Source organism: Equus quagga, chromosome 13, assembly GCF_021613505.1.
Source record: "Equus quagga isolate Etosha38 chromosome 13, UCLA_HA_Equagga_1.0, whole genome shotgun sequence".
Lineage (NCBI taxonomy): Eukaryota > Metazoa > Chordata > Mammalia > Perissodactyla > Equidae > Equus > Equus quagga.
This window is the reverse complement of record NC_060279.1, coordinates 36,396,022-36,412,447: the sequence shown is the minus strand read 5'-3', so window position 1 is coordinate 36,412,447 and position 16,426 is coordinate 36,396,022. Positions and strand designations below refer to the sequence as shown.

At 42.3% G+C, this 16,426-nt stretch overlaps 1 protein-coding gene across 1 annotated transcript in view; it reads right to left on the bottom strand.

The window, feature by feature from the left end:
* Positions 1-117: 117 nt before the first annotated feature.
* FCRL5 (Fc receptor like 5) overlaps positions 118-16,426 on the bottom strand; it is a 36,098-nt gene continuing 19,789 nt past the window's right edge. The window contains exons 8-14 of the mRNA XM_046682015.1: positions 15,025-15,303; positions 9,112-9,387; positions 5,848-6,126; positions 2,477-2,755; positions 1,947-2,063; positions 1,245-1,272; positions 118-244 (exon numbers count right to left, since the gene is read on the bottom strand). Of these exons, the coding sequence (XP_046537971.1) occupies positions 118-244; positions 1,245-1,272; positions 1,947-2,063; positions 2,477-2,755; positions 5,848-6,126; positions 9,112-9,387; positions 15,025-15,303 (1,385 nt within the window). The remainder of the gene's footprint in view (positions 245-1,244; positions 1,273-1,946; positions 2,064-2,476; positions 2,756-5,847; positions 6,127-9,111; positions 9,388-15,024; positions 15,304-16,426) is intronic.

The window sequence follows — 16,426 nt, the reverse complement described above, 5'->3', positions numbered from 1 at the left end:
GCCTCTTGTCTGAGCTACTTCCTCCTCCCCCAGCTAGAGCTTGTCCTCTGTGGGGACTGGAGCCCTACATGCCTCTGTATAGTCCCATCCTCATCTCCTGTCCCACCTCTTCCCGGATCAACCCTGGGGTCCCTGCCCAATGGAGGGTCCCCGCTCCTCACCATTGCTGTACACTGGTTGCAGTTCTATCCAGGTTGGCACATTGTGGTAGGTGGGTTCTTGGGAGTCTGAGCTTGAAGGCCTCCTGTGAGACAGAAACGTTGATGTTTCCCAGGAATCCTGACAAAGTAGCTATAATGATTGTTCCCTGTTAGTGAGTCTTTACCACAGGGTGGCTGTCAAGCCTGGAAACACAGATCACTACATAACAAATGGCCCATTCTTATGGAATATTATATTACAAATCATGATAAATTAATATTATCTGTGTTTCCAGACTTTATGGCTGTGTGGTATGTACCAGGCACTGAGCTAGTTCTTGTAACACTATTAAGTTGATTCTATCATTATCCCTATTTATAGATGAGAAAAATGGAGTTTACAAGAGGTGAAGTGACTTGCTCAACACTATGTAACCAGAAAGGGATAGAGCCAATATTCAAACCTGGCTCCAAAGCCTCCACTCTCAGAGGGATGAGGATCTCAGAGAAATCAGTAATTAGAAAGGCTCTGAGGAACCCTGCACGTTTTGGACACTGCTACCATGGGCTTTCCCAGGGATAGTTTGTGAGCTGTGGTGTGGCTCCTAAAGTCAGCCTTTGGGATCCAAGATGGCAGCCCCTTCTTCACAGGCACCACGTCCTGTTGGCAGAGTGGCTTCTCTTGGTTGCCAAGTTGTGTGATTCCATCCTCTTGGCTGTCATCACAACATGTATTGGTTAGGTTGGCCATGTCCAGACTTTCTAGGCTCGTTAAGCTAAGATCATCTTTGAACATGGATGGATTCGGTGGTCATAGTGATCACTCAGACAACCAAGGGAACAATGGTACAAGCATTTAAGTTAATGAAAAACAAGCAATTAACACTTGATGCAAGCAAAAGGCCTATGTGGCTAAGGCAGTGGGTAAGAAGGTCCTGGGAATTTCCTTGAGATATCCCAAGGGAGATGACAACATACAATTGGCACAACCCATCTCAGCGACACAAAGCAGTGACTGTGCTCTCAGCAGTAACCACACTAAATTCCATTTTTATGCCCTGACGGCATTTTATTAACCACACAGGAATACAGCCTAGCTCTTACCTGGAAGGGTCGGAGTTAGACTTTCCTCCTGCAAAGGAAAGCAGAGGGGCGTTAGATCCGGGAGAAGGAGGACTTCACAAGGAGCACAGCTTGTAGGAGGCTCACCTAGAGCCTGCCAGGAGTCACTGTCACTAAAGTGTGAACCCTTCTTTGCTATGCCCAAGGGAGGTGGCAGATTGGGCAAAGACGATGGACCCTGGCTTCCAGAGGGGTAGAGTTATAATGTGAAAAGGGAGCCCACAATCCATAATCCTTCAACCTGGAGTTTGTAAAGAACGACGGTCAATAGCTACGGGTGGGAAAATACACTTGTTCAGCTATGAAAATACTGGACATTTAAAAGTCAGTAACTTATCAAACCTCATTTGGTTTCTGTTTTCACTCCTGTTTCTCAGAGTCTTTCTTCTCCTCTTCCCATTCTTAGGGAATCTTGTAAGAGGAGAGAGGGAGATACACCACAGTTTATGATGTTGAATAAACTACATCTCATCAAGTCATCTTCTGCCCGATAGGGTTGCTTTGGAAACTTTGCGTTTGGTAAAGATAAATTCTGGGGGACCTAGAGGGAAAGTGCGGACTGGGGGACAGTGGTGGGAGGAGCTGTTGAGAGCTTGGGGGCGGTTACAAAGGCAGCAGGAGCCTGAGGGAATGGAGATGGGAAGGGCATGGACTGAAGCACAGTTTAGTCAAGGAGTTACCCACCTGCTTTTCTTGGGAGCCAGTAATAGAGCAGCAGTGCCGCAGCAGCAAGGCCCAACAGGCTGAGCAGTCCACCAGTGACACCTGTGGCGACAGGGCCGCTTCTGCTCCCTGTCAGCCCTGAAAAGCAAACCCCGTGCACGAGCCAGAGGGAGAGGTTTGTGGCCTTGGGTTGCCCCTTCCCCTGGGTCAGAGCTGATGCCTGGGCATGGGAGAGAGGATTCTGGTGTAGAATAGGAAATGGCTCTTCTCTTTGTGAGGAAGCTCATCTCTGCTGCTGAGGCAATGGGTGAAGGTCAGGATGGACAGCGCCAGCAGACAGGCATTAAATGCAATGATCCTCTTTGGCCCCTCTCTCCCACTGAAGTACTATCACTTCAGAAACACTACATAAAACAACAATTTAGAGAACTGCCAGCTTTGTGTACCTGTCCCTGATAAGGACTGTCCTGGTCAAGCATCAGGACGGTTATCAGATTATACTTGGAGGAAATGTTCTGTCCTCATCTGGTGCTTGGGCATAGGAAAATTACCTGTGATGGAAAGCGTCACTGCCTCACTGTGCTGGGCCCCCAGGCCATTGTTGGCTTCACAGGAGTAGTTCCCAGAATGCTGTGTGGTCAGAGAGAGGTTGAAGGATGCTCCTCCTCCATAGGGGGCCGAGCTGCTCTCCAGAGTGACGTTCTCATGATAAAACTGGTACAGGATCGGAGGAGAGCCTCTCTGGGCCTCACAGTGAAGCTCCACCATGTCCCCCACCATAGCCTGGGACCTGGGAGCCCTGAGGGTGAGGACAGGGCGAGACACTGGAACTGAGGGAGACAAAAAATCAATGGGAGTTCCTACTTTGACTATATTTGGAAAGGATCAAAAAATATTATAAACAAATGGCAAAAGTCAGATCTCAATTTCAGAAAATAGATTTAAACACATATGACAGACAAAGCTATTGATTTTAACATACAAATAGCCCTCAGTGCACAAAAATTTACAACGGAAAAGCATGAACGGGGTGTGGACCACTAAAAACTTCAAATAGTCAATAAATATGTAAAAAGATTATCATCTTCATTACTAATTAAGTATATACAAATAAAAGCACCCATTGGATTGGCAAAGTTTAACAAGACAGCTAATGCTGATGAGGTTGTAGATAAACAGGCACTTCCATGTGCTGTAGGTAGGAATGCAAATTTGATACACTTCTTTGAATGCCAACTTGGCAATATCTACCAAATTTAAATGCACATAAACTTTGACCCAGAAAATGTACTTCTAAGGCTATTTCCTTTAGGGACACTGATATAAGGTATCCAAATATATTTGCACAAGGATGTTTTCCCCCCCGGGGGAAGGTATCCCTGAGCTAACATCTGTGCCAGTCTTCCTCTACTTTATAAGTGGATCACTGCCACAGCATGGCTGATGAGTGGTGTAGGTCTGAGCCAGGGATCCCAGCTCGTGAACCTGCACTGCCAAAGAGGAGAGTGCCAAACTTAAACACTACGCCACGGGGCTGTCCCCCAAGGATTTTTATTGTAGAATTTTTATACTAGCTAAAAAGTAGAAATAACCTAATTGACTGACTAATAAAATATATCAAAGAGTTAAGATATCAAAAGTGTACTTTTTTAAACTAAAGTCAAGATGTATTTTTAAGTGAAAAATGCAAGTAGCATAACTACATGTGTAATATGATCCTACTTTTGTGAAAAATTCTATGCCTTTATGTTTATAATATATTTAAGCATTTCTAGAAATATACACGGAACTATTAACAGTGATTATGTCTTGGAAGTTTGTGGATATGAAAGTGTGTAGATGCAGGTAGAAAGAGACCTTTACTTTCCATATTGTCCTTTTTGTACCATTTGATATTTTTATCATGAAGATTTATGTATTCTCTCAGAATAATTATTAAAAACTAAAATGTTGTGTTAAAAGGGGCCACAAAGGATGAAGAAATGTCATATGTTAAGAGTTGGATAAGCCCATGTTTCAAGTGGGCTTTGCCATTGCCAGCTGTGTCTGTAAGCAAGTTGCTTCACATCTCCAAGCCTCACTTTCCTCTCCTGAAACTTGGGGATAAAGATGATTGATTTCATTTTGATCCTCACTGGTTTATCTTAAAGATTATTGTGTGTCTCAAGCACAGGGTGTGGCACATGTGAGGGCCCAGTAAGTGTTAATGATGACAATGATGATGATGCTGGTGGTGGTGGTTGTGGTGACAATGATAACGGGAAATATTCCTTTGTCTGGTAGTTCTCCACGATCCGTATCCTAGTTCTAGGACTCAGATACAATTCATTTAGGCTGGGCAAGAAGTCCTTTAGGTGCATTAGCAGCAGAAATAATATACATTTGTACCAAGCCATCATAGAAACAAAGGAGCAGAGATGAGCAGAAAAGCATGAATACAGAGTGTAGGAGGGATGACGTGTTGGTCCACTGTGTTGCGAAGAGAGAGGGAGCAGCACTCGGTCAGTGGTGCATGATGGCGTGGTGGATTTAATAGGTGTGTAACCACGTGGTAAGAGTCCCTGTGAATCTCAGAGGAAAATTGGCTGAGGTGGATGCTTCTTGAAGTAGGGAGAGAAGAAGGAACTGGTTGAATGGAAGAAATCAAATCTGAAATCAAGTGGCCCCCTAGATGCTAAAGAGGTGGCTGCAGTGGTCACCTTGATGAGATGCTGAATCCTGAGCCGGCATCCCCAAATCAACCTGCTCCTGTGACTTTGTCTTTATTCCTTAGGATACCCAGGGACCCAGCCAAGAGAAACTAAGAGGATCAGTCTGTATCTTGCTTTACGTATCTCAGAGAGTATTTGCATGCCATTTCATGGTCTCCTGTTTCTCTGGGGTGTATCCCTGGAGCAGGGACTCCCAGCTTTTGATTCTGCATGTCTTTTTCCACGAACCTTTGAGTTTGAAATACTCCATATTCTCTGTGCACCAAAATCATAGAATTCTAAGGCTGGGGATAACCATAATAGCAATCGAGTCTGATTTTCCCACTATGTGGATGAGGCAATTGAGGTCAATATAAGGAAATATGCTTGGCCAAGGTCGTACAGCTTGTTATCTTCAGAGCCAAGACTAGAACATTCATCTCAAGCTGTTAGCATACTTTTGCTACACCCCAGGTCTCTCTAAACAAGAGTTTGGAGGTTTGGCTCATAGGGGATCATCACAAAACAGATACAGAGCTCACGAGAAGCAGTTTTCCTTTGGATATCACACTTAAAAGCAAGTGGTAAAATGACAGCTTAGAGAATGAAGGAATTTAATTGGTAGGTGGACATTTCCCTTCCATGTCCTCCTGCTCTTACTTTCTCTATGCTGGTCCCCTGTGCACCTATTGCTTTAAGAACCACTTTGTAAACTAACTTGGACTGATTGTATCTCCTGAAAGGATATGCACACAGCTAATGTAAATAGTGAATTTGTATTATAGAAATGTGAGGCCTATTTACATCCCTGGTAATGAAAGAAGCTCAAGAGAATGACTTGTTGGGAGTCAGTGAGAGAAAAACCTAGACAAGGAATGGCCAAACCTTTTCTGGAACAGAGACAGCCATACTCAAAATTCTTTAGTTTCCCTTTTGTATCATAACTGCAGATCAGAATATAGTCTATGCTCTAAGACAGTTTTCTTTGCATTTTTAGTGAGGAGTTTTGAACACATTCAAGAAAACTGCTTGAATTGTGCTGCTTGGAAGGGCAAGGTTCCTGAAACCAAAACCACAGGAAAGATGCTAGACTTCCAAATGGAGGTTCTGTGGGCAGGAGGTCTGCTAGGGTACTTCACAGCAGCAGGTGGGAGTGCTGGAGCCCTATTTCAGCTGCTGGAGAAAGAAGGCAGTCAGTCCTTGTTTGTTGCTGATGGAAAAGACCAACTCACCTAAGACATTGAATGTCACCACCTCACTGTGCTGGGCCCCCAGGTCATTGTTGGCCTTGCAGGAGTAGTTTCCAGAATGTTCTGCAGTCAGGGAGAGGTTGAAAGATGCTCCTCCTCCAGAGGGGGCCGAGCTGCTCCCCAGGGTGACATCTTCATGATAAAACTGGTACCAGATGGGGGGAGAGCCTCTCCGGGCCTCACAGTGAAGCTCCACCATGTCCCCCTCCACAGTCTGGGCCCTGGGAGCCCTAAGGGTGAGGACAGCATGAGACACTGGAACTGAGGGAGAAAAAAATAGTTAATTATCACTTTCTACTGTTTAACTACACTCTTCCATAGGAAAGACATTTCAAACAGGGAAATGCTTTTCTCAGTTTTTAGTGACCTTGTGACACCACTCAGGACTCAGCTATAATTTCTTCAGATTGGAAGAAACAACATTTGTGTGGTGCTCTATAGAGTTTGGAGTACCTGGATGCACAATCTCAAATGTGTTTGGGGAATCTGAAAACAAAGATTAAATTGAATCTCGATAACTGAGAAGTCAAAAGACAACCGGGGAAAAGGAGAAATCAGCTCAATGGAAAATAAGGACCAGGAGAGACCTGTTGCCGACATGGCCAGGGAAGAAACTGACCTTGGGTCACATCAGAAATGAGGCCCAAAAGGGAACGAATATTGATTATTTCATTTGCTTACTTTTATATTCATTCATCCTTCTACAAATAATTGAGCAATTAATAACTGTACTACTTGCTGGGGTTTTAATAGTGAGAAAGACACAGTCCCCAATCTCATGAAGCCTATAATCTAGAAGAGATGGTAGGCAGCAATTAAATAAAAATACAAATATAGAATTAGAACATTGATAATTGATATGAAATAAAGAATAGTGTGCTATGAAATGTATAATACTAGGACTTGATCTAGTATGAGTTAGTCAGCAAATGCTTCCTCACTAAGTGATATTTGAAATTAGCCAGGTGAAGAGGTAAGTAAAGAATGCACCAGGCAGGCAAACAGTATGGGCAAAGGTTCTCAGTCAGGAAGAAAGTTGGAACTTTTGAGTTATGGAAACAAGGTTGTAGCAGCACTAAGGGTCTGAACAGAAGGGTCTGAAGACTACCATGAAATAGGAGGCTGGAGAGCTAGGCAGGGCTTCAGGAGCCACAGTGAGGATTTTTATCCTTCTTCAGGGAGCAGGGGGAAGTCTCTAAGTGTCTCACTACAGGGGCATGAGATGATCAAATTTGTCTTTTTAAGACCATTATAACGTCAGTCTGCAAAATGGGTTGCAGTGGGACAGAAGTGGAGTGGAGAGGTGGAATTGCAGTATAATTGAAATGATGGTAGGTTTCTCTATAAGAGTGGCAGTAGAGATAGAAAGAAAAGATCCAAGAAATATTTAGGAAGACAAATCAACAGGACTTAATGATTAACTGGCTGTGGAGGGTAAGGGAGAGAAATGTCAAGGAAGACTCCTAGGTTTCTGCCTTGTATATCTGGATGAATGGCTGTGTCTTCACAAAGGTAGGGACACTTGGAGGAGAAACAGGTCTGGGGGGAATACCGTGAATTTAGTTTTAGAAATGTTCAGGCTCAAGAGCCTTTTAGGCTATTTGAGTGGGGATTTGGCATATGCAGGTGCTTAAGTTGGAGGTCTCCTTTGGAGATAGTTTAGGAATCACTTATAGATGACATCCTCAGGATCATCCAGAGAAGAAAACATAGATGAGAAGAGAGTGCACACAGGACAAAGCTCGGGAACACATCAATGCTTAGTTTGTCTATACAAGGAGGAGCCAGTAAAGGAGACTGAGAAGGAGGGGCAGAGAGACAAGAGCCAGGAGAGAGTGGGGTCAATGAAGCCAATGAAGGGTGGATTTCAAGAAGGAAGAAAAGGTAAACAACACGGGTTACTTCGGAGAAAGCAAGTAAGATGAGGAGTAGAAAATGGCCATTGGATTTAAAGTCCTGGAGGCCATTGGTGACCCTTGTGAGAACCATTTTTGTAGAAAGGTCAGGAGAAACCAATGTATTATAACCCAGTGGGTAATAAGGAAATGGAGACAACCTGTGTGGTTGACTTTTTTTAGAAACTTAGCCTTAATAGAGCTGTGGCTGGAGTCACAAGTAAGATCAAGTGAGAGTTTTTCTTAGACATGGGAGAGATGTAGCATGTTAAATGTCAATGGGAAGGATCCTGTAGAGAGGCAGATGTTGGGGGACACAGGAGAGAAAGTGATAATTGGTTGTACAAAGTGTCTGAGAATGCAAGAATGGATTGAATCTAGAGATGAGATGGAGATCTTGACCTTTCATAGTGAACAGAGTTCCCTCATACCTTAGGAAGAGGAGGGGTGAGTTACCAGATGGATACAGTGACAAACATTCAAAATTGTGGTGGGAGTCAAGGGTGTCATTGTCTGGGAGGGAGTAGAGGTGTTAATGAACTGTGGTTCTTCTGAGATGTGAGAAGAATAGTGATTGGAGGAGTTAAAGAACCAGGTAGAAGGATAGGAGGTTGTGGTCAGATAATTGGAGTGTTGTGTGTATGTGAGAGTGAGTGGCTGATGTGGAGAGGATGACACAGCCATGGTGTTGAGTGGATCATCCATGTGGACATTAGAGTCATGGAATGATGGCAGAATGTAGGGTACAGACAACATAGACTACAAGCCTGGGCATGTGGGCAAGCGGACATGACCTGGAGGTCAGCTTATGACAGGGCCAGGTGGGAAAAAGTGCTTTAGCTGAGTGGATTAAGGACATGTAAGAAGTCAGGAGAATTATGTTGGGAAGTCTTTTAACAAGAGTTCTGAGTCAGGTGCTGAGCTGCTGTGGGGCAGGGGCAGGAGAAGCTAGAGAGAAATTCATGAGCCAATGAGAGAATGCGTTGGCCTTTTGATTGATTGACAGACAGTGGAAGCCCCGACTAAATCTCTTCTGAGGTGAGACATGCTGAACTTCTTAATTTCCTTTCTTGCTGATCATGGTTGACCAGGACATAATTTGTGATTTTAAGGCCTTTATTCCTATGTTAGGGGAGTTTGGTCATAATGGCTGCACTGTTGCTACCAGGAAAGGCATAGCAAGCAAAGGAAAGCTGCAAGTTCCTGGAAATGTAGAATCCAGAACTCCTGGATGGAGGCCTGCTATGATGTCACACAGCAAATGGCCCTATGGCACCTCCAATCTTGGCTACTGGGCAAGATGGAGAGATGGTGTGTTCCTGGTGTGCTATAGTTAGAAGGGTCAACTTACCTCTGACACTGAGTGATACTGTGTCACTGCGCTGAGACCCCAAGCCATTGCTGACCACACAGGCATATTTTCCAGAATGTTCTTCAGTCAGAAAGAGGCTCAAGGAAGATCCTCCAGAGGGAGTTGAGCTGCTCCCCAGGGTGACATCCTCATGATAAAACTGGTACAGGATTGGGGGAGAGCCTCTCTGGGCCTCACAGTGAAGCTCCACTATGTCCCCAACCACAGGCTGGGCCCTGGGAGTCCTGATGGTGAGGACAGGGCGAGACACTGGAACTGAGGGCAAAAATGAGTTAGTTGACACCAATATCTTTTCCTATTTTTTAAATTTCATTTTCCAGAGACTATCTCTGTTGAGTATTAGGTGACACTTTCTAGATCTTCCTATGTATAAGAACACTCACTCATATCAACACACAAATAAATACACTAAAACACACACACATGCATGGGATCACAATATGCATACTGGTCTACAACAAGATTTTTCCCCTTAGCAACATATCATGGGCATCTTTCTATGTTATTACTTAAAGATCTATCTCACTCACTTTTAAAAATCAGCTTTATTAGCATATAGTTTACACACAATAAAATACAACTCTCTTAAATTTACAATTTGATAATTTGGGTTAAATATTCCTTGATTATTTTTAACAATCACAAAGCCTTCCATTGTATGGATTTACCATAATATACTTAAGCAATTCCCCATTAATGGATGTTGAAGTTGTTGCTGTTTTCTAACTTCAAACAATGCCACATGAAACAATCCTGTATCTATATCATCATATATTTGTACATGCATTCTTTATAACAAATTCTTAGAGGTGGAATTTCTGGCATGAGGGATAAGGGCGTTTCAAATAATGATATATAATGCTAAAATGTTCTTCGAGAAGTTTGGACCAATTTACACTTGCACTAATGGTATATGAGTTTCTATTTCCCCATTCGCTGGTCAATTATAGTCATATAAATGTAGAGGTTTATTTTTATTACTTATTCTCTTTTCTAGTCCTAAACTCTACAGTTGCTCCATCTGAGCAATTCACTCACTCTTTCCATCTGAACAGGTCACTTTAGTGACCCTACAGTCTATTACTTGACTTTTCATGGACGACCAGTGAACTATAATCCACTAATGATGAGTTACTGTCTGTAAAGAATTCAAACAATTTGCAAAATGGAAATTTTGAAATCTATCATTAATTTTTCAAAATTATCAAGTCAATTCTTCTTTGTTTTCCTCTATGAAATAATAATAATTATGAGAAAATTATTGTTCTTTTATTTCTTCTTCTCCCTCTGACCCGCAGTTTTTTTTTCGTATTTTTTTTACATTTTCAGTATTTATAATAGTTACTTTCTATTCTGTAACTCTAATTTTCACAGTTGATTAGCGTTTGTTTTGATATCTGAATCAGTGGTTTTCAACCTCATCTGAACAATAGTCTTGTCCGAGGATGAGTTAAAAAATATGGATTCTAAGGCCCCATCTGAGAGACTCTGAGTTTAATTGGTCTGGAGAGGGTTTACTAATAAGTCTTTTTTCAGTTCCTAGGTGATTCTAATATGCAGCCAGGGCTGAGAACTCCTGATTTAAATAGATTCAGTACTCATATTTCATACCACAATTTGCTCATTTCGAGGCTTTTAAATTGATTCATAGCTTGGCTGCCTGGATTTTGTCATCAAGTAATTTTTTCAGGAAGGGTTAATGAGTACCTGAGTCTCTGCATGTTTCAGAACGCCTTTTTGCTTTGACGTAAAATTCTCAGTTCTCATTCCTCCCCTGAAAGTGCAAGTCTGGACACCACCCCTCTTTCTTTCAGCACTGAAGTCTGTGGAAAGTCTAAGACAAACTTGATAGTTTTTCTTTCTGAGATGACGGCTTTTTTTTCTTTTGCCACAATCATATGTACACACACTTCTTTTATTTTTGCTGAGAAAGATTTGCTCTGAGCTAACATCTGTTGCCAATCTTCCTCTCTCTCTCTTGTTTCCTCCTGTCCAAAGCCCCAAGATAGTTGTGTATGGTTGTAAGTCCCTCTAGTTCTTCTGTGTGAGCCCCACCTACAGCATGGCTACTGACACACAAGTGGTGTGGTTCTACAACTGGGAACTGAACCCAAGCTGCTGAAGACAAGCACGCCAAACTTTAACCACTAGGCCATCAGGGCTGGCTCCACACACATATATTTTTAACCTTGAAAGTCAATACCACACGAGGATATGTCTTTTCATCTACATATTAAAGTTTTCTTCACTTCAGGAAAAATTTTTGTTACAACTTTGAGCTTTGTTTCTCTCTTCAGTTTGGTTTTCTAACTTAGACACCCTTAATTATCCACACAATGGAGTCTCCATTGTCTGATCTCCATATTTAAATTTTTTTTCTTTTTGCCTTTATTTCTGTGTCTTGCAACTGTGTGTTCTGTACTATTTTCTCAATCCAATTCTCCCTTCAATTAACTGTTTTCAGAAGTATACATGCTATTCTTACTGCTTCAAATTTGGATTTCATTTCTAAAATAACTTTATTTTCTTTGGTTTTTCTTTTGAGCTTCACTAGATAAGTTTTTATTCTCTTCTGTTATCATATCTTATTTAATCTTAAAATTTCTGTTTGTACTTTTTTTTTTCTGGAGTTCACATTTTCGTTAGCTGTATTGAGAATATCCAGAAGAATTTTTTTCTATTTCCCACAGCAATTCTACTTAAAAGTATTGTATATTATGTGTCCTTTCTTTCCCTTTTATAATTTTAAATGCATCAATGCAAAGATTCCTCTATTGCAGTTTTTTTGCTTATAACTTATCCTTCAATAAATAAAGTTATATTCAGAGTCTTTTATCTGCTTGAGAATGCTGTGAGATTGTGTTTTGGGGGTGTGGGTGTGTATTTCAGTGACCCAGGGCTGTTGAGAGAGTCAAAATGTGTATATAGAATCAGAACACATTCCCCTGAAATCTCTGTGTCTTTTCTTTGGGGTACGTTCCCTCAAATAAAGTAGATTATTCTGCCAGAAAGCCTGCCTGGCTCACAGTGAAGCTTTTCAGCTCACAGACAACTTGTTTGCTAATTTAGAGCTCATTTCTTTGTCCAGTTGATACAAGCAGATGCAAAGATCAGTGTTCTTTCCCTGCTCTTCTCTTCCTCATCTCACCTCAAAGACCTTTCGTTCATTGAATTGCAAATGCTAACTGAGGACTTCCTCTGTGCCAGACACCAAGCAGGCACAGGGATGTAGAGGGGACCAAAGCTGAGGAGGTTCCATCCTCATGAAGCTTACATTCTGGTATTGAGGCAGACAGACAAGAAACAGGAAATAAGGAGGTTTTAGATATTGCTAAATTCGAGAAGAAAATAAAAGATGATAATGGGATAGAGGATGCCTTAGGGCTTGGGGCTTTCCTAGATAGACTGGGTTCTGGCTTTGGAGTCTGTGTCTCAGAACATTTGATTTTCTTAAATAATCTCTTTACCCAGCAATTTATTTGGGGAAGGACTTCCTTTGGTCATTCTTGATTTCCATGGTCTGAAACAGGAGCCATCAAGGAGCAAGTGATCCTTCAGATTCATATGTTCCAAGACAAGACCATAGTAATAGGAATTCCAAATGGGCTCCTGTGTTCCCAAGACCACAGACTGTTCCTGCAACTCACCTAGTTGACAAATTCTGACCAGACCACACTTCCGGTTACAATCACACTGACTAATTTCCACTTCTGAAACCCTATATATACCTCCCCTAATTCTCCCTGTGAGCCAGGATGAGACTCTGTCAGAAGGATGCTCTCTCTTGCTCTGCCAAGTAGGGGAGCCCAGTTCTGCAGCACACACAGGGTCCCTGTAGTCTCGTACAGGGCTTTGACAAATGCTTCTCAGACTCTTTCTTGCCTCATTTCTTCCAGAGCTTCGTAGATTCCTGGTCTTTGAGTTGCTGTTCCAGCTCAAATTCCAGAATTCTGGGGCTAGAGGGATGCTAATTATTATCTAACTTTCAATATAAGTGGAAACAGTAAGACAAAGAAAGTTTAAATGTTTTGCCCAAATTATGAACTAGCTATTTTCATAGCCAGAGCTGGATTTCAGGTTTTCTGACCCATGCTTCTATCAGACAACCCAGGCAATGTGTTTTTCACATACGTTGTTTTTTTTCTAGGAAAACTCAGAGTTCCTGCTGTGCCTTGTGCTTTTTTTTATTACCCTAAAAAAGTATTTTCTTAAACGTAGTTCATTATGTGTCATGTTCTCCCAAGTGACTCTGCTGTCTTGTCCATAATTTGCTGAACTAGAGGTGGGCAGTTCATTTAAGAACAACCCATGTATTGACTTTCCAGTGGCCTGGGATGTTGTTTATAGGCTAGGCTGCCCTACTGGTTAGACTATTAGAACCACCACTAGACTAGTTAGAACCACTAGTTAGCAAGTAATCATACCCATAAGCCCAAGGCAGTTGATGCTGGGGTCAGCAGAAGCTTTGAGTAAAAAGAAGTCATGAGATAGAGAGAACGAGAGTGGAGAGCACTTAGGAGCCACATGGGCAATGGGACAAAAGGACATAGAAAGAAAATAGTTGATGGGCCTATGAGTAGAGCGTAATGGAAGCTTCTAGGCTCATCAAGGATCAATATAATCTGTTTTTGAGAAATAAATTATATTATGAGAGATCTCTCAGTTCTCATTCCATGAATCTAGATATGCTGTCTTTCTTGTTTTTCTTACTGCCTTGATATCATTACAACAAACCGTCACTCACTGGGGACACCTGGGGTCTCTGTTTTCTTTTTTTTTTCCTAAAGATTAGTACCTGAGCTAACAACCATTGCCAATCTCTTTATTTTTTTTTTTAAAGCTTGGCACCTGAGATAACAACTGTGGCCAATCTCTTTTCTTTTTTCTTTCTGCTTTATCTCCCCAAATCCCCCCTGGTACATAGTTGTATATCTTAGTTGCAGGTCCTTCTAGTTGTGCCATGTGGGACACTGCCTCAACGTGGCCTGACGAGCAGTGCCATGTCCACGCCCAGGATCCGAACCGGTGAAACCCTGGGCCGCCACAGCGGAGCGCATGAGCTTAACTACTTGGCCATGGGGCCGGTCCCAGGGTCTCTGTTTTCTAGTGATGTAAAATGTTGTAATAAACCAGACTCAAGATTTTTCTATCATACTCCTGCTTCAGTGAAAAGAAAACTAAACGTCCACTCTACTAAACAAAGATCCAAGTGTAAACAGGAGCAATTTCACTCCTAAAATGACAGTTTTTTGATGGTTACGTGGGTAACCATGAGCTGTACGTCTATGATTTGTACACTTTTCTGAATGTATGTCATACTTCAAGAAAATTTTTAAAAACATAATATAATAAAATGGCACTTAGTTTAATGGATTAAGACAAGGCATCATAGAAACCCCAGAAAACCAAGGAGCTGGTTCCCAGGAAGCCATTTCCTCCCTTCCCTTCACCTTCAGCCCTCTCCAAACCTACTATGAGAGCTGGAACTGCTTGGGAACTCCTTGGAGAAAGTAAGGTCTTGCCCACGCTTTGTCCACATGACTATGCTTGTAGCTAAGTTAATATGTAAGTTAGTGGGGAAATATGAGATGTTTCTACGCATCGAGTTAAGAGAAATTGGCTTGGGAAATGAACATACAGGGCATGAGAAGATAATTTGAGAAAATACATTCATTTGCTAAAAGCTGGAGAATGTACTGAGCTATCTTAGCGGTCTGGCTGAGCCAGGGCTGGATGAGGACTGAGGCCCACAGACAGCTGGTTCTATGAGAGGGGAGCCAAGTGGGACATTAGGTTGATTTGGGTAGGAAACTGAAAGGTTCACGCAGACTTCTGAAAGGGTTGGTGCAGGTAGCATCAGAAATGAGTGACTGGCAGGAATCCAGGGCTTACCTGTGACAGAGAGGCTAATGGCCTCACTTTTATGGGAACCAAAGCCATTGTCAGCTGTACAGTGGTAGTTCCCAGAGAGCTCTGAGGTCAGAGAGAAGCTGAAGGATGCTCCTCCTCCAGACGGGACTGAACTGCTCCCCAGGGTGACGTCCCCATGATAAAACCGGTACTGGATTGGGGGAGAGCCTTTCTGGGCTACACAGTGAAGTGTCATCAAATCTCCCTCAACAGCCCAGGGCCCAGGAGGGCTGAGGGTGAGGACAGGATGAGACACTGGAACTGAGAGAGAGAAAAAATTAGTTAACAGTTGCTTCTGCCACTTACGTAGATTTCAACCTGCGGCCAGTGAAATGTCTCATCTCATCTCCACTGGGCTCAGGGTGGCCCAGTTGCCTCCCAGGCTTTTCTCAGCAGCTCTCTCCTGTCCTCATGCTGATCTTTTCCTTTCCCCTCAGACCTCTGACCCCTTACCCTCACCTATCTCCCCTTTTTAGGTGACCTCTCTCCTGTTTTCCAGAAGAAGAAGTCCTTTATCTTGCTGCCATCAGACTCACACCCTTACCTATGTCAGCCCCTTGCTCCTCCCCTCTGCCCAGGGACCCTGGAAGAGCTGTTCCTGTTCTCACCCAAGGAGTACCCTTCCTTTCCTTGACCCTGAGCTCAGCTCCCTCTGTCTTGGATGTAAATTCTCTGCTTCTATTGGCTTCTTCCAAACACCATTTAGATGCATTTAACTCTCTCCACATTAGAAAAACAACAAAACAAACCAAGACAATGCTATCTGCATTTAATTTTCCCTATCATCCCTTTTTTCTCTTTTCTGTGGACAGACTTCTGCAAAAAGTGGCCTACATTTATTGTCTCTACTTCTGCACCTCATATTTATTTTTTTGTCCATTACAACTTGGTTTTTATCCCCAACAATCTACTAAAGTTGATTTTTCATGTTTATGATTATAATGATGATTATAGTAATAATAATAGATACTTATAATGATAATATAGTGCTTTTAAATATGTCTGGTGTATGTGTATTTGTCATATATAATTTGTAAATAGATGTATGCAGACACTAATTTAACTATCAAAATAATCCTATGAGGCAGGTACTATTATTGTCACTATTTTACAGATGAGGAAACTGAGGCCCAAAGGGGATAAATTGCACAGTTAGTAAGTGGTGAGCCAGCAGTCAAACCCCGGTGTTCCAGTTCTCATTTGTGTTCTTCTGCTTTTGTATTCAGTGTTTTGTGACTAAATTCAAGAGAGGTGGCCCTGTTCTTAGCTTTCCTCATCTATCAGCTCTGCCTTATCTGAATTAGCCTGCTATCTTTTGCTTAAAACACTCTGTCCTTTGGTTTCTGTGGTACACACTTTCATAGTGTCTCTCCTCTCAGCCACA